Here is an 18,098-nt window from a genome sequence, read left to right on the forward strand (position 1 = left end):
AACCAAAGGCAATGTCAGACCTCCTTTGAATAAACCCTTCCAAGAAAACCCCATGACAGGGTTGTTATCAGGAACAAGGTGAAGGAACAGAGTAGCAACAACCCACCATGGATTTTGTACCAGAAGAAAGGCAAGATAATGATTAAGTCTGGCAACCATAAACCAACCTATGATTGCATAAAGGTAAACTGCACCGTTGTGCAACATTTGTATTCTCAGGAGGGGAGGGGAGCTGTTACTAAAGCATCAGGTCAGGACCATTGGTCAAACACAGTCAATAGCATGGCTATTGTGCAACATGGTCTGATGGGATGTGCCTAAAGGAGATGCCCAATGCCACATCAATATATCACATGCTTCTTCTTATTTTGGAGTGAAAGTATATGCCTGATGCCCAAAGAAGGCAAGAAACAAGGTGGGCAGAGGGCAGAGCGAGAGGAAGAGGAACAAGACAAAGTTCCACAGACCCTGGACAAAGATATTGTCATCAATTCTGGGTGAGAAATGACAGTCCTAAACATGAGTAATGGAATTCTTCAAACTAGGACTCTCTAGGTCCTCTGGCGCAACTCTGTGGCCAACATCCGACAGACACTGACCATAGAACTGTGCTGGAGGAGCTACAAAGGCCTAGTGGAGTATTCTCTCTAGGAATCCCTAAGTCTTTCAGTGCAACGTTTAGTTAAAGTTGACTGTAGAGTTGCACTGGAGGAACTAGATATTCCTAGAGAGAACATATTAATCAAATCCGTGAATAATCAAATCCGCAAATATCAAAGCCGCAAATGTGGAGGGATGAGTGTAGTTACGGTTATGAGCTGATTTCTTCAAGGCCAGAGGAGATGGGACTTTCTTCCACTCTTGCTGTAGCCTTCCTTGCAGTCAAAAAGCTGCTCCAGGGAGCTGCTCTTCTAGAACATGGCCACATAGCCCAAAAAACCCACAAAAAGCTATGGATGCCGGCCATGAAAGCCTTCGACTTCATACTGCTCCAGGGAGTTTCTCAGAGCAGGGCTCCATTCATACTACACTACAGAATTATAGCACTATGATTCCCCCTTAACTGCCATGGCTGCAACCAACAGAATCCTGAGGTTTGTACAGACTCATAGAGTTGGAAAAGACCATAAGGGCTATCCAGTCCAAACCCATTTTGCCATGCAGAACTCACAATCAAAGCATCCCCAACAGATGGCCATCCAGATCTTTGAAATGTGGAGGGGGATTGGTCAGCTCCATTAGATTTCTACACCCCTCAATTGTCCAGATTTGGTAGGGATAGTCCCAATTAATCCCATTGTCCCACTTTTTCACTTGCTTTTAAAATGTCTCCTTCTCCCACTTTCTCCCTTTGTCCCCAGCATACCTCAATTGCTGCAAAGTGAGTTCAAAATGCAAAAGTGGTTTGCACTCAGTTAACTCAGCAAGGAGGAGAGTAGACCAGGGGGCAGAATCGTGCCCTTCCCAGTAGGATCAGGCAAAAGCACATGGCTGCAACCTCTCCTAGATGGTCTTTTCTTTGCCGCAAGTAACGTTTGCCATCTTGACCATAATGTGATGTTGCTTGGCCACACATGTCCCAGTTTGCACCTGTGAAATGTTGGAAGGTATGGATCCATAGTGCGAATTGATGGTATGTGTTCTGGGGCCTCTCTTTCACCACAAGTTGGGTAATGCACAATGGCTGGAATGTTTTTCTCTTTAACTACATAATTGTCATAAGGGCCCAAACAGACAGGCCAAAATAAAGCTGCTTCGGGTCACTGTGGAGCTATGCTGTTTAAACGATGCATGCGCCCTAAAAGTCCCAAAGCCACACCAAAGCCATGCTCCAGTACTAAAGATTAGAGTGCAGCTTTAGCACTACTTCCAGCCTCTTAAGATGCATGTGTCATTTAAACAGCATACCTCCAAAGTGACCCGAAGCAGCTTTATTTTGGCCTGTCTGTTTGGGCCCATAAGAGGTTTATATGCATGGTTGGGTAAAATGCAGAGAAAGTTAAAAGAAATGCTGGCTCTTCCTTGCTGCTTTTCAAAGCCCTTTTTAGTTCCTGAAATTGTGTAAACATTGACTGGCCTGCCAATTTCCATCCCATGTAAGGCCTTTGCTCCACCTCCTCTGGCATGTAATAAATATTCCGACAAATCTTGCTTCGTCGTTGAACTAAATGAGTTGAAGCAGAGATTATTTTCAGCAGTGAGGACGGCTGAGTTTCTCCTGACATTTCCTCTCCCTGTTGCCTTCCAGAGTGCTAACAACCCTCTTTTTAAAAAGGGAGACGCCAGTTGAGAGAAGTCCAGAGACAGAGAATTGCTTAGGATGGACTTCCTTCCTTACTTCTCCATTGAGACTTGGGCTCTTCTAATCATATCCATAGGTCTCTTGGTGCTGTAAGTAACATTTCATGTTTCGTTCAAGCTCTTTTGCAGTCTTTTTTTAAAAATAAAGTATTTTGTTTATTTAATAGACACATCAAGACAGGAAAAAAAGAGCATGCGAGGGACTGGAAAAACATGACAAGTCACAAAAACAAAGTGCAATGCATAGTCAAAACAGTGCATTACTCTGCATCAAAGGGGAGCATCCCTATCACTTTGAAGTTACAAACCATAGCCTCTGATGCAGTTCTAGTTGGTATTTATAATGTTTAAAAGTGAAAGAGAAGTGCATTAAGTGCAAAGACGTACTTAGAATTGTACTTTTCTGGGCTGAGATCATACGCATCACCAAACTATGTGCCGTGTGGGTACTTGTTCTTAGAGTAAGGCAAAGATATACAGTCTGTATCTAAATCATGTTGGCAGTGGCAACATTAAGAGGCTTGTCTGGGTGCATCCTGAACCAGGTAACACTTGGGAAGAGAGGTGATACCCAGTTGGGCCCTTCTCCCACTGCATTCAGACACACCATAGCAGAGGTTTAGGGTTGCAGAGGAGGTGATATTTACCTGTTCTGCATAGGAGACCATGGAAAGCGGCATGTGGCTCAGATGGTGTGTGAGAGTGACACAGTGAGAAGAAGAGTCTCTTTGTGCACAAACAAAGCTAGAGCTGAGGCTGATATTTATACCTCAGATCATAGACTTAAGTACTAAGTGCTATCTTGCAGTGTAGCAAAGACTTGAAGGGCTTCCCGGGAATCCATAATGGGATTCAAGAACAACTTGGTGGCTTTAAGTTTGGAGTAACCAAGACATGGATTGGATTTCAGACAATTCCAAAATGGATGAATAGGGAAGTTGGCTGGGAACAGAGCAGCGCGTAGGTAGGGAGTGTTGGCTTACTCATCTATGCCTTTGTTTCTGATGCAAGATGGTCTGCAGTGAGCCTTGCAGGAGGACAGAGTGATCAGCAACCCATATAGTATTACCCGAGTGCTTCACATGTTTTGGAGTCTATGGGCCCAAAAAGACAGGCCAAAATAAAGCTGCTTCAGGTCACTTTGGACGTATGCTGCTTAAATGATGCATGCATCCTAAGAAGCTGGAAGCCACACCAAAGCCATGCTCCAGTCCTAAAGACTCAGCCCTACAAAACCCTAATTTCAGCTGCAGACCGATGCAAAGTACAAGTCTATACAGGGCCTATGAGGAAACCAAAGAGAGACTACCAGGAAAAAAGTATGGTAGTATGTGTAATGTCCTTGGATCTCATTGCTCTTTACTGAGACCCATTTCGGCCTCAATAGAGCAATGACCTCTAAGGAGGGAGGTGTGACAAGGTTGTTCTGGCTATTTTGGGTGGAGTTGCAGCCTGATCGCAGGTTGCTAAGTGAAAAGCTCAGCAAACAAAGGGAGAAACCCAACCCAATGGTGTGTGATGAGAGAGGCCTGGCGAGAAGGGGAAAACAGAGATAAAATGCTGGCACTTAGCCTTCGGTGAGATTCCATTCTGAGTGCGACTGAGACCTAGCATGAGAAAGAGAGTTCAGATTCAGATAGCTGAGACGGAGACACAGAAATGTTGTGTTATGATGAAGAGTTAACAATCGTTTGTCATGGGATACGTTGTTATGTAAAAGTTCTGAACTTGAGGTGAACTTATATTAAATACCTTATGGCGGTTGTTTCATCAATAAAAGTTACTGTTTACTTATAGCAGCTGACTCTCAATTGCTTTTAGTCACTAGGCCAAAGAAAGAACAAGCTACCAAAATGACATCAATTGGATTCAAAGGAACACTTGTGAGCCGTACCCTTATACACGTAAAAATATTGGTAAAGGGGTGGAAATGGGGGCCAACATAATGGTTTAAGTTTTGGACTTTGACTCAAGGAGACCATGGTCAGATTCCCAGCTTCGCCATAAAACCTGCTGGGTGAACTTGAGCAAATCGTATGCTCTCAGCCTCAGAGGAAAGTAATGGCCAGTCTCCTCTGAACAAATATTGCCAAGAAATTCCCATGATAGGTTTGCCTTAAGGTTGCCATAAGTCAGAAACAACATGAAGGCACACAACAACAAGAAGTAACATTGGAAACAGGATAAAAGTATTAGTGGCGAGGTACCTCCTGAGCCAAGAAGAATGGAATCAAACTAGTCTTAGGTGGTCCTAGAAGATCTTTGTTCCTCAGGGTACCATTCAGACAGAGAGGTCTGCCAGTGTATCACCTAACCCGCTTGAGATGGAAGAAGCATCTCTGACAGAACCAATGTGGGAAACCTAAGCAGTGTCTCATCTGAGGTTGCTCTTTCACGCATGCAGCTTGTCATTTGATGCCACCGTTCCCAAATGATGTTCGGACAGGAATGGACCCATCTAATTCTGTAGGACCTGTCTGCCTTAGGACAGATCTACAGGTTGTACCAAAGCCTGACCATGTAATAGTCTTTGTTCCTACATGCACCATGACCATCGTTATAATTTACTAGTCATATATTCCTGAAGTTTTATAAAAGGTGTTGTTTTGCTTTATAGGTATGGGATCTGGCCTTATGGTGTCTTCAAAAAGTTGGGCATCCCAGGGCCTACGCCATACCCTTTCCTTGGGACTACCCGGGCCTATCGCACCGTAAGCTCACAAAACCATTCATGTTTATTCATGCAGGAATGTGGATGCCAGAACCTTGGTTCATGGGCCTTTCCTCTCTTTTGCTTCACTTTCATATGTGATACACAAAGATGAATGAACTTTGTGTTGGAAACTAAGCACAGTTACTTGTGATGCTTGAATGCAAACAGCTATGGTTTGTTGAAAACTAGTTTACAACCTAGGATTGCACTTTGGTTCCAGATAATGCCTTGTTCTCAACCCATAGTGTAAACCAACCACAACTCTTTCACCACGTTTGAATGTCATGGAGATATCTGGTTTCATGTTTTGCCTGAAATTTTTTAGGACCTAATTTGCTTTTTGTTGGATTTTGTAGCAATTGATCATAATAGATTGCTGTGCTGCATTTTTGATTCAGTATTAAAACATTTCGTTTCAGGGAATATTTGAATTTGACAAAGCCTGCTTTAAAGAATATGGAAAAATCTGGGGGTGAGCATATATTTCGCTCTTTATTTACTTCCTTACTTTGTTTACTTATTTATTTACTTATTTATTTCCATGCTGACTTTCTCCCAGAAAGGAACCCAAGATGGCACACAAATAAAACAATGTAAAAACTTTACAATAAAAAATGTAAAAGACAATTATAATCTAGCTAGACACAATATAAAATCGCATCAACATACAAGACTTGAAAATATTCTTTCCTTGTATGTTGAATTGAATTGATTGTTAGATGAATTTAATCAAATTCAAGCCCATTGCACCCCAGTGGCTAAAATTTTCCCCCTTCCCAATGAATCAAATACCATTTTAAAGGCGTTTCAAACACAACTCCCAGAATAAACCATTTCTCCTAGGTTTTATGACGGCCGAGTGGCTCTTTTGGCTGTCACAGATCCGGATATCATTAAAGCCGTATTAGTGAAGGAGTGCTTCTCAGCCTTTACCAATCGGAGGGTAAGTTCCCACCTTTGGTTGTATCTCTTTCTTAAAGTGTTAGGAAAATCATTCTGTTTTTCTATCTGGACGCTCGTGATCTAAGCCAATCCTCTATCTCTTAGAGGACGGTAACACAATAACGTACCCATCTTTCCAGAATTAAAGAGAAGAAAAGCAATGGGTTTTTCGGGTAGAACATTTCTGAGAGTACTGTACTCCAAAGGGCACCCCTTGCAGTAGTGAGGATGAAGATAGTAATAATAATCTACACAAGACCACAAATACATTCCCTTGAAATCACATTCCATGTTTTAGTCCTGCATTCCCAGCATAAAAGTACTGCAATGAAAGTCTTTGCAAAAAAGACTTTGGTACACTGCAAGAGCAGCGAACCCACTGTCCATTAAACCACATTTCTATTTGGAGGAAAGAGACTAATTTCAAGCAACCTGCTCATTTTAACTAGTTACTTCCAGGCCCTGCATCTCCTGCAGTGCAAAAAGAGTACTATGGCCTGTTATAGACTGCCAAAATAAAGTTGCTTGGGGTCTCTTTGGAGGTATGCTGTTTAAATGATGCATGCATCCTAAGAATCTGGAAGCTGCACCAAAGCTGCCCTCCAGTGCTTAGGAACGGAGTGTGGCTTTGGCGCAACCTCTGGACTCTTAGGACCCATGCATCATTTAAATAGCATACCTCCAAATAGACCCGAAGCAGCTTTATTTTGGCAGTCTGTAACAGGCCTATAGCAAGGACTTGGGAGTTTCTTAAAAGATGTAGAGAGAAATTTAAAACTTGGATGACAAACATAGGCCTGGACAATACATCATTGATACAGGCAACACTGATCTTTGAATGCTGGAACTGTATTATTGTCCTTTCCAAATACATTTATTCTCATATTGTGATTACACTGTTATCAAATTGTTTCTTTTCCCCCCAAAATATATCCCCCTCAGAACTTTGCCCCAACTGGCAAGATGGAAAAAGGTGTTTTCTTTGCTAAAGGGGAGCAGTGGAAGAGGATTCGCACTGTGCTAACCCCAGCCTTCACCAGTGGAAAGCTAAAGGAGGTAAGAACGAGGGGATGGCTTGCAATGAGACACCAGGAGCCAGTCGGTTTGGCCAGTTGTTTGGGCGAGATTGGTTCAACCTGTAGCAGGACAATCCTGTACACATTTTGTTAACTGCAGTCTATGGAGATACTGGAGACACTAGGAACAAGGGACGTCCAAGTCCCCCTGTTATCAAAAGCCTTACTCACCTCTTGCAGACTCTGGCTTCCTTGAGTGAGTTTGTCTGCTTGCAATGCAGCCTTCCTCTTTTCCATCTTCCTCCTGCTTTAGCAAATACAGTCAACTTTTCTAATGTGTTGTGTCATCTCAATACAATAGTCCCAATAGCCACAATTTGGTTATTTTAGCTTGTTGGTTTTGCATTTGCTCCAAGACTGACTAATGGATTATTTTGGCAGTTCAGGGTATCTATTAAACTCTTCCCCAGCACCATATTTCAAATGAGTTGGTTTTCTTCCCGTCGCCTTCCTTCATTGTCCAGCTTTCATGCTCATGCATAGGAATGGGGAATAGGATGGCAATTGAGTGGTCCTAGAGCAAAAACAAGAGAGGGCTCCTGCATGTTGAAAGGTTTTGCAGAAGAGGGATTTTCAGCAGGTGTTGCCTGTTACCGGGTTATGAGTCACACCACAGCTGCTGCAATTCTCATCTATACAACTATTAAAGGATTAGGAGCCTTATCCAGGTGTCATTTGGCCATCTCAAGTTGGCATGGGCAATCCTGACCTTGGTATTCAACAATATAGCTTTACTATATTGAACAGCTGTACGGTACCATGTTGTACTATGTTGTACTATATTAGACAGCAGGATGTTTTTGCTTGAGACTATTGGAAAGACTCCATCCATCCTCTCTTCTCCTCTCCCCCTGCTGAAATAATGATTGATGATGATGATGATGATGATGATGATAGCTGCTTTTGTCCCAAAATTAGGATTTAAGGCTGCTTACAGTTTAAAAAAAGAACAATGCAGCTAAAGAAAACATACATAGTGAACATTACCATGAACTTCAACCATTCATAACATTAAACTGCTTTTACACTTTGACTTCAGTTTGCAACAACTGAACTGAGTTGAACAGGAAGGAGGAAAATGGGAGGAAAAAAGAGAAATGGGGACATTTTAAATGCAGCTGGAAAAATGGGACAGCAGAGGATTAATCAATACTTTGCCTGCCATAATAGGGACAGTTGGAGGATCTGCTTCTTTATCTTGGCAAACATGGGTAAGGGCAGTGAAGCAGTGATACAGTGGGTTAATCTTTCACTAAATGAGAAAATAGTCAGGAGTCAGCTTTTTCGCAGTGATTCCATAGCAAATGGATTCCGGCCAACGTAAACCCTTAGTATTCTCTTATAGGGAGGGCTTGTCTTAGACCAGTGGTTCTCAACCTTCCTAATGCCACAACCCTTTAATACAGTTCCTCACGTTGTGGTGACTCTCGAACCATATTTATTTTCATTGCTACTTCATAACTGTAACTATAACCCACCATGGAGGTCTTTTTCCCCCTGCCATGCCTGGATCAGGTGGTCCAAGAATGGCAAGGTTCCGGAGGGGACCCACAGGGATCTTTCTCCCCCCTGCCATGTCTGGATCACCCGATCCAAGCATGGCAAGGGTCCCAAGGGGTGACCGACAGGTTGAGAACCGCTGTCTTACACATTTGTCTGCTTGAGGCAAGGGACAAAAAATGACCCTCCCCAGCACCACAATCCCATGGAGAGAACCTGATCTGACTGACTCCCCTGGCCATAGAAGGTACCAAATAGCTTTGGGTAGGCTGCGTTTGGAACCTAAATCCATTCTCCCCAACATCTTAGCATCCCTCTCTGCCCCCCAGCATTTGCCACCTGGGGCAGACAGTGCACTTGGTCTAATGGTAAGTTCCACCTTGCCTTTAGACATCAGATTGCAGAGCAAAGGGAATTTCTTTCCATTGGACTTTGAGGCTCATTTCAGATTATGATCCTAATGATATTGCCTCCTAAGGAAGGAGGAGAGGAAGGCGCAGGAAAATGCAGCTAGAAGCGTTTAACATGTTGACAGATGTAAATAAGAACTGGAAGATAGTGGGGAAAGGCCCTGGAAAAGTGACATTCTGGAGGTGGATTTTAATACAAGGATGGAGAAGAGGCACTGTTTATATCTGCCCACGTGTATTTCTGAAAAGCAAAAAAAGAAGCTGCATTTTACCAACAAATGACTTGAAGCCACCTGTCACTATGACAACTCTCACTTCAAATACCTTTGCTATATATAAACTGCAATAATTACGACTAGAAATACTCCTAATCTTCATGGTACTGACAACAATTGTAATTGTTGAGCGATATTTAGCAATACCAACAGTCAACCGGGTTTGGCAATAGCCCAACACAACTTTGAATTTGAGGCCCATCCTCCGCACCTACTCATCCACTACTTTGGCTTTGCATTCCTACAATGATCTTGCAAGATAGGGCAGCACCAGGGGAAAGTGGCAAGGGTAACAAATGGAAGAGCTGGTGGAAAGGACATTGGAGGGACCAAGGCATTGTGTTGCTTTGTTCTTTTGTGTTGCATTGAGCGAAAGAAGAGGCAGGATTCAAATGAATACCATCATCCTGTCTTTGTTTTGCCATTTTACACACACACTCTCTCTCTCTCCTGATGCCTTCCTCAGATGCTTCCCATCATCCAGCACTATGCAAAGAACCTCACCAAATTCCTTTTGGAAAAAGCAGAAAAAGGAGAGCCGGTGGAGATTAAAGAGTGAGTAATACTCTCAGACAACCAGCTATTGGACTCGTGCTACATTACTAGGAATAGGGACCGTTTTCTGGGGAAACTCACTATCTGAGATGATGAATAGGTGCACTGGGAAGACTGTGAGCAGAAAGGAAAATTTAGGACGATGGTGACTGAAGGCTCTGAGCATCAGCAACAAATGATAAAGGGAGGCTCCGCTGGTTTGTTTCCTTCCCTGAAGAAAAGTTAAAGCAATCAGATGGCCTACAAGTTAGGCTTTACGATGGCATGTAGATTGGTTTTAGTTTATTATTATTATTTTTAATTTAGTATGTAAAAATTACCATTTTAATTTTTATACAGTACGCCCATGCCATATGTGGGCGCACAATATCTGGCTTTCAGCTTACGCTGAAGCCGCGCTGCAATACAAACAATGGTGTGCATGCCTGTGGCACTCACACACCGCCGCACCCAAGAACCATTATATTCAATGGGGCTTGAGGATACGCGTTATTTGCCTTGCGTGGGGGGATCCGGATTGGATCCCTCATGTAAGGCAAGGGTACGCTGTATTTGTAATTTTTATATTTTTTACCATTTTAATTGTACCATTTTAATTGTTGCTTTAATGTGTTTTATATATGTTGTTAGCCACCTTGGGTCCCGTCGCCTTGGGAGAAAGGCAGGATAATAAATAAATAAATAAATAAATTCTTAAAGGCTTAGACCAGTTGAACACATTTTGCTGCCAATCCATATACAGAAGCTAAATGGCTAGCAATTGCATACCCTCCAACTTCCCCAGTTTGGCAAGGAAAACTGCAGGTGCGTTTTGCAGCGTACGAAGCAACAAGAGTTGTGTTGCATCCCAGACCCTTTTCTAATGGTTTCCCCATTTTCTGCCTCTGTTTAGAGTCATCGGACCCTACAGCTTGGATGTCGCCACCAGCAGCTCCTTTGGGGTGACCACGGATTCCATGAACAACCCCCAGGATCCCTTTGTCAGGGAGGCAAAGAAACTTGTGGCAATTAACTTTAATTCTCCACTATTGATTACAATAAGTAAGTTGGCACAGCTATTTTAGAACCAATACTCTGCAATTCCATACTGCTTAGTTTCCAGTCTTGCCTAAGGGGATTTGGTGAGCTATGCAGACAGTTATGCCTACTGAGTGGCATAGAAGTGTCCCTTAACAAACAAGTGATCCCACTTTTGTGGTGGGAGGGTTTCAATTCCAGAATTGAGGGTGGAGGGTGGCCCATGCAGACAAGGTTGAAATTCAAAGGCTGGAGAAACCAAAGCCATAGGTTTCTCTGTCTTTTGCAACTGCTTCCCTCTGTGGACATAGTTAAAAGGACATGGACCCAGTGGCTGTGATAGTGCTCCAGACATCTAATGCTGCTTTATTTTCCCTTCTGTTAGCTATCTTTCCATGCCTAACTCCTGTCCTGAACAAGCTGAATTTTAGCATGTTTGACACCGGTGCTGTAGAATATCTTTCGAAAGCAATATTAAAAATGAAGGCGAAGCGGGAACAAGGCCACGAAAAGGTAAAATAATAATAATAATAATAATAATAATAATAATAATAGGAGTAGCTTCGACATATATTTCAAGTTAACACATAAAATAAAATAAAAAAGCATAGACCAGAAACTTTAAAAACAAGGTGGCTAAGTTGGACCATGAGCAAAAGCAGACAACTCCTCACATCCAAAGGGGAGTAATGCCTTTGTTAGGATCAAGCCTTCCAGAGATTGGGGCCCATGTAAGTCACCCCTTCCCATATTAGTCAATGACAGCGCATTAATGCAGATGCGCTGATGCAGATGGGTGCACACTGCCACCCATTGACTAATAATGGCTTGAACTCCCATGTTTTCCCCCCACCTCCAGGGACCCCAGAATCAAACCTCCATGGTTTGGTAGGGTCCACTATAATTTCAAGTAGAGAAGCATAGGACACTGCAGTTATATTTTCAAATAAATACTGGTTCAAGGTTCCTGTTTCCCATAGTTTAGGAAAGTTACTTTTTGGACTACACCTCCCAGAATCCCCCAGTTGTAATGGGCAATGTTCATCTTGCTTTGGGGATTCTGGGCGTTTTAATCCTAAGGTATCTTTCCCAAGTTCTACACTTTTCCCAAGCAGTAGGAAATCCTCAGCTCTCCAATTGCTTCTTAATATCCTTAGGGCCGGGTGGATTTCTTGGGAGTGATGATGGAAACCCAGAAACCAGAGGCAAAAACCAAAAGCAAAGACGGGGATCACACTAACAAAGGTAATTGCTTGGGATCATTCTCATTTACCTGGATATAATCTGATCTGGGGCTTAGACTATAACCAAGACTGTTATGTGGGACAAGGCGAAATAATAAGAGAGAGATGTGTATGGAGATGGATGGCAAAATTTGGTGTACGAAAAGGGTGTGTATGTGACAGACCCTTCCTCCCTACATGAGTCAGACACATGGACTAATAATTCAATTTAAAATGTGATTTAAAATGAGCCATTGACCCTAATGTTTAAGTGGAATTTCCTTTCTTGTAATTTGAGTCCACTGGTTTGTGGTCTAGTCTCTGGAGCGGCAAAAAGCAAGCTTGTTCCATCTTCCTAATGACATCTCTTGAGATATTTTAAAGATGGCTATCATGTCACTTCTCAGTCTTCTCTTGTCCAAGCTAAGCATCCCCAATTTCCGAAGACAGTCCTCTGATAACAGTCCTCTCTAGTCTGCAATTGTAGTAGAACCTTACATTTAGAACATGGCTTTCAACTTGGCTTGGCTTTCCTGGTACAGCTTTGACTGACGAAGAGATCCTTGCCCAAGCGATTGCCTTCATCTTTGGGGGATATGAGTCCATCAGCAACATGCTCTGCTTCCTGCTTTATGAGCTCGCCACGCACCCCGATGTTCAGCAGAAACTGCAGGATGAGATTGATGCTGTTCTGCCAAACAAGGTATGCTGCAACTCTCCAACAGAGATGAGGAATTTGTGGCCCTCCAGATGCTGGTGGACTACAACTTCCATCAGCCGTAACCAGCCAGTGGTGCTAGGGTTTGCAGTCTATCTATGTCTTGGATTTCCAATCTAATCCCCATCCCTGCAATAGAACCATTTAGCGGTAAATTTCCTTTCACCTCATTATAACCATAGTTTTGCTATGTGGCCCTGGTTAACCACATATCCCCTCCAGTGAATCAGACGTCCCATTCCAGATACTAGGATCTCTGGCTGGATATTCCTATAGTTTCCATCTCTCTCCCGAAGGCTCCCCTTGCTTACGATGCCCTCATGCAAATCGAATACCTCGATATGGCAGTCAGCGAAATCCTCCGGATGTATCCAATTGGCGGACGCATTGAAAGGCTTTGCACGAAGGATATAGAGATAAATGGAATCCACATTCCGAAAGGGGTTTCGGTTATGATCCCTCCACACGTCTTGCATTTTGATCCAGAAGTATGGGACAACCCTGAAGAATTTAGACCTGAAAGGTATTGAATGGAATTGTTTCATCTTTCTTTGATATCCATTTTCCTTTGTGTGCTCACATCTTCCTGTTTTTCCCCCATAGATTTTTGAGTTGTAGTTGTGTAGAGAATATTGGGCAAACCCATTTAGAATGAATCTTACACCATTCCTCTCCTGGCACCTTGGACTATTTCTCCCATCATCCTGAACCAGCGAGGTCCATGTCGAAGGATAATGGGGGTTGTTATCTATCAACACCTAGAAAGCTTTGTCTTATGACACAGTGAGCCTCTTGCTCCCCTCCACCATGTCCTTAAAGGCGATCATAATCTCACCTGATTTAGCTATCTAACAACTCTGGGGAAATGATGAAAGAGCCAATCCCACACGTTTCCATGCTAAAAGATACAGTGCCCTCAGGCTTTAAAAACTGGTCATCCTGCTTCTGAGAAATGACACACAGATACCTACCTCTTCCCAGGTTGTTTTCCTCATGTCAACTTTGGCAAGATAACAGCTGGGGAGGCGTGATGCCAGCCTCAGAGAGTGCCAGAGGGTTTCCTTCCACACCGCCAGAAGGCAACTGGCATTAATGAGTGCGCTCCTGTCACAGCAAAGACAGCTTAGGGCCATTCAAACAAGGTTCTTCTTCTGCCTTCCCACCAAATGTGTTGCAATGAGTTTGGGCTGTGTTTTTATGCTTGCTGCTGGAAATACATTTGATGCTGGTGATGGGACAGTATTTTAGATGGCATCCGAATGCTGTAGGCTACCCAAAGAGGCACAGATGTAGAGTGTGCAACACGCCACTCTCTTCTCTAATGTCTTGCTTTCCTCTGATATCTTGCTGCCAACGCCAGCATCTTTTGCTTGAGACTATCGTCTCGCTCAGTCTAAAGATAGGGGCTGGCCCTGATCAGACCAAGTAGTTCTTTGGGTTGGTTGTTATTAATTGACATCAAGTTGGTTTCAACATATGGTGACCCTATAAAGGAGAGTATGTAGAGAGATCATGGAGCATCTTTGATTCTATAGACTAACATGGCTTTATCCTTAAATCCTATAAAGGAGAGACTGGTAAGACTCCCTTTTATTAATAATCCTCCAAAGGTCTTGCAAGCTCAGAGATAAGTCAGTCCTTCATACAGTCTTTTTATTTTCTGACATGCCTCCATTTTACAGAGCATTGTTGTCTTTTCCCAAATGTGTCATGTTGTCTCACAATGTGGCCCAAGTATGATAACCTCAGTTTAATCCTTTTGCTTTCTAATGAGAGTTCAGGGTTGATTTGCTTTTGGACCTATTTATTGTTCTTTGGGCAGTCCATGGTAACCCAGAACTCTCCTCCAGAACCATATTTGAAATATGTTCCTTCTCTTGTCAACTTTCTTCACTGTCGGTGCTTTTGGAACTCTACATATGAACTGGAAATCCTATGGCATGGACAATCCTGACTTTGGCATTCAATGATCTGGTACTGAGTTATTCCAACTGGGCAGACAGTTGCCATTGACAAATACTCTCCCCCATCCTTTTCTACCAACAGGTTCAGTAAAGAGAACAAAGAGAGCATAAACCCCTATACATACCTGCCATTCGGAGCTGGTCCGAGGAACTGCATCGGGATGAGATTTGCTCTCCTTATCCTGAAGGCTGGTATAGCGAGCCTCTTGCAGAATTTTACCTTCAGACCCTGCAAAGAAACACAGGTGAGGAATTAGGACTGATCTCTGCTTGTGCTTATGAGGAATGTTATGTATATTATGTAACTTAACATATACTTAGCTATGTAGCAGAGACACTGAGAAATCCCGTTAGTGAATTGTGGAGATGCGTAACAAGACACTAGCAAGAGGTTCCCAATATCATTGCCATGCCCTGGTCAGTGTTTTGGTGCACAATGGGACTGATGCACATTGGTCCTGTTTAGCATCGGCCCTGTTGTCCCAATGTGCACGGGTCACTTTGTTGGCTCCTCTACATAGTAAAATAACATCAGCCTCTTACTGGATATGGACATTACAGAACTACCTAGTTCTAATTCCTGCAGATGCAAATCCATTTATACAGATGCAATACCCCAGCAGGATTCTGGCCATTTTTTAAAAATAATACAAAAACTACACAAACAGCCAACATCCCTCTTGAATTCGCAGTTTGGGATTTCTTCCGTGAGGAAATCATATATTTTTGTGGTCCAGAAAATTGCATTTTAGTGCAGAAAATAGGACTGGAAAATTCTGCTGGGAAACTTGCTTTCTGAGCATAAAATGCCATTTTCTGTGCAAAATCCTGTACACTTTTCATGCAGAATGAATCCTATGCTGCTTGGATTCCAAAATGCATATTATTATTGTCCTCAGCATTTCCTGACACTTGGGAAACCCATTTTTCCCTCTATCATTTGAATAACTTTAATACTCTTTCCATCTGCAGTATACAGTGCCCAAAGTTTTTAGGGACAGCCAGTTGGTGGGTAGTTTTATAGTCTCTTTTGGTTATGAAATGTTCTGATATTTGTGGTTTTTTTGTTTTGTTTTTGATTATGTCACTCTCTGGAAAATATCATGGATTAATTATTACTAGATTAATAGATACTCTGCTAATAGCATTCTCTCTATAATAATTGGGGCTGGAACTCTGTTAATTGATTTCATAAATCAGTTTGTAAAACTGGCAAATGACGGAAAAGGCCTCTTTGATTCATATTTATTTATGTATTTATTTTCAAGGCTTTATATCCCACTTTTCTCCCTCAATGGGACTCAATGACATCCAAATTGATGAACTAGAACTAAAGTCTTGGAAGAGTTTCCATGGAGTAAGACCACATGAATCAACGAGATTCACTTCTAGACATGGATAGGTTTGGGTCAGAAAATGTTTGAAACCAATAGGCCATAAGCTAGCATCCAACCAACGTAAATCTCTTTCATCCTTCTTGTGTTTCAGATCCCAATGGAAATGGCTTTAACAGGACTGATGTCACCCAAAAAGCCCATCATCCTGAAAGTAATCCCCAGAGCCAGCTCCGCAGAGTAGTTGAGGCTTTGGGGTAAGGTTTCTGAGCCCTTTGCGGAACATTATTTCACCTCTTCTGGGAAATATATTGCCACCATATTCTTTTGGATATAATTGTGGTGGCTATATATGCACAGAGTCCCGTATCCCCTGCCATGTAATAGCATGGACATCTTTGGGTTGTTGTTGTGTTTTCAAAAGAAGAAAGAAGAAAGGAAGTTGTGAAGGGGTGCCTGCGTTTCCCCCATTTCCCTATGGTAAATATGTACACCCAAAACACAGGGATTTTTAAAGTTTATATTTGTTTTTTATTTGTCTATCTGTTGTTGTTATTGTTGTTTTCTTTGGGCATCTTGCTCTGCCAGCATAAAAGGGAAAGTTTTCCAACCCTCAAGTAGAGGACAACCCACCTAGTAAGTGGCATAGGCCAGTCCAGGAAGAAACAAGACTTCTGGCCCTGAAATAAGAGATATCCCTTGTAATAAGTTCTAGTCCAACACTCTAACCACTACACCATGTTAAAAGTCAGATCCTTGTTGTTGTTGTTGTTGTTGTTGTTGTTATGTCCAAGTCAACCCCTACTTACAGCAATCCTATGCAATGGTTTTCTTGGCAAGAATTCTGCAGAGGAGGTTTGCCATTGCTTCCTTCTCAAGCTGAGAAAGAGCATGAGGTTCCCAAAGTCACTCAGTGGGTTTCTAAGTGGGGATTTGAACCCTGGTCTTCCAGAGTCCTAGTCCAACATTCAAACCACTGCACCAAAAAAAAATCTCTTCACTGTTGCTAGGCCTTGAGCCTATCTATGGCTTTAGCAAAAGTATGGTTCAGGCTGCCTTTGACATTGTAGACCTGGTTTACGTAGGCCTGTTACAGACAGCCAAAATAAAGCTGCTTTGAGTCACAGTGGAGGTATGGTGTTTCAATGATGCATGTGTCCTAAGAGTCCAGAAGCCACACCAAAGCCACACTCCGGTCCCTTGAGTCTAGGAAAGTTCTCCCTGCAGCTGGATGGTACAAAGAGATGGAGGAATCACATCCCAATTCCAAAAGAAAAGACGTTCCATCTCATATCAGCATTTTGTAACTGGTCAACAACTCTGTAATTGGCATGGGAATGATTTCCCCCTTTACTTGGTCCAGACCCCTTTAGGTTGAATGGTGTGATGTTTTTCTAGAAGCTTTTGCAGAAGGTGAAAAGCAATAGAAGATGCTGCCAAACAAAAGGCTTTTGCTTTGCAGCCTTGCATAGCCAGTGAATGTGTATGTATGCTTTCTTGCTTTCCTTTTTAATGTGTTTGAAGCTAGAGTGTGTATGTATGCCTTGTCTTTCTTTTATTTTACTTGCTTCAATAAAACAACTTTTCTCCAGATCAGGACTGTGTGGTCATTTCACTTGCCTCATTCTCCAAACCAGTAGTGCACCCAAGTCATGGTCTTGTGCTGCTACAACTGCTTATCCTTTCTACTTTTTCCATATCTTGTTTCCCTACTGAACAATTCCACAGTCCATTGCAAAACCATGGAGATTATAGTAGCCAGAATGAAGAACAAAACCATATTTTTATGGAACATTATTTGGGCGGCAAACCTATCGCCATCTACTTGAAGAGCCCACATTGTCTCAGGGTTTCTCGGAGCTGTAATACAAAGATGTAACGTCTCCAAGCAACACTTTGCCATTATTGATGTGTGCCTTCAAGATTATGGTGACCCTAAGGCAAACCTATCCCAGGGTTTTCTTGACAAGCTTTGTTCGGAGGGGTTTGCCATTCCTTCCTCTGAGCCTGAGAGTATGGGACGTGCCCAGGGTCACCCAGTGGGTTTCCATGGACAGTGGGGATTTGAAC

The 18,098-nt window shown here is 42.6% G+C and overlaps 1 protein-coding gene across 2 annotated transcripts; it reads left to right on the top strand.

Annotated features, from left to right (window-relative positions):
* The first annotated feature begins 362 nt into the window (after positions 1 to 362).
* Positions 363 to 17,621, top strand: LOC121914161 (cytochrome P450 3A21-like). 2 transcript variants are annotated; one of them, XM_042437310.1, is made up of 14 exons: positions 363 to 497; positions 2,249 to 2,391; positions 4,919 to 5,012; positions 5,434 to 5,486; positions 5,858 to 5,957; positions 6,899 to 7,012; positions 9,684 to 9,772; positions 10,665 to 10,813; positions 11,175 to 11,302; positions 11,947 to 12,034; positions 12,555 to 12,715; positions 13,027 to 13,253; positions 14,777 to 14,939; positions 16,183 to 17,621. In XM_042437310.1, exons 2-14 carry the CDS (start codon positions 2,321 to 2,323, stop codon positions 16,270 to 16,272), a joined length of 1,527 nt encoding a protein of 508 aa, XP_042293244.1. In that variant the 5' UTR covers positions 363 to 497; positions 2,249 to 2,320; the 3' UTR covers positions 16,273 to 17,621. The 2 variants fall into 2 exon arrangements, with proteins under 2 accessions (XP_042293244.1, XP_042293245.1); XM_042437311.1 differs by having other exon boundaries at positions 365 to 497; positions 2,276 to 2,391.
* The last annotated feature ends 477 nt before the right edge of the window (positions 17,622 to 18,098 follow it).

This window comes from Sceloporus undulatus, chromosome 8 (assembly GCF_019175285.1).
Source record: "Sceloporus undulatus isolate JIND9_A2432 ecotype Alabama chromosome 8, SceUnd_v1.1, whole genome shotgun sequence".
Lineage (NCBI taxonomy): Eukaryota > Metazoa > Chordata > Lepidosauria > Squamata > Phrynosomatidae > Sceloporus > Sceloporus undulatus.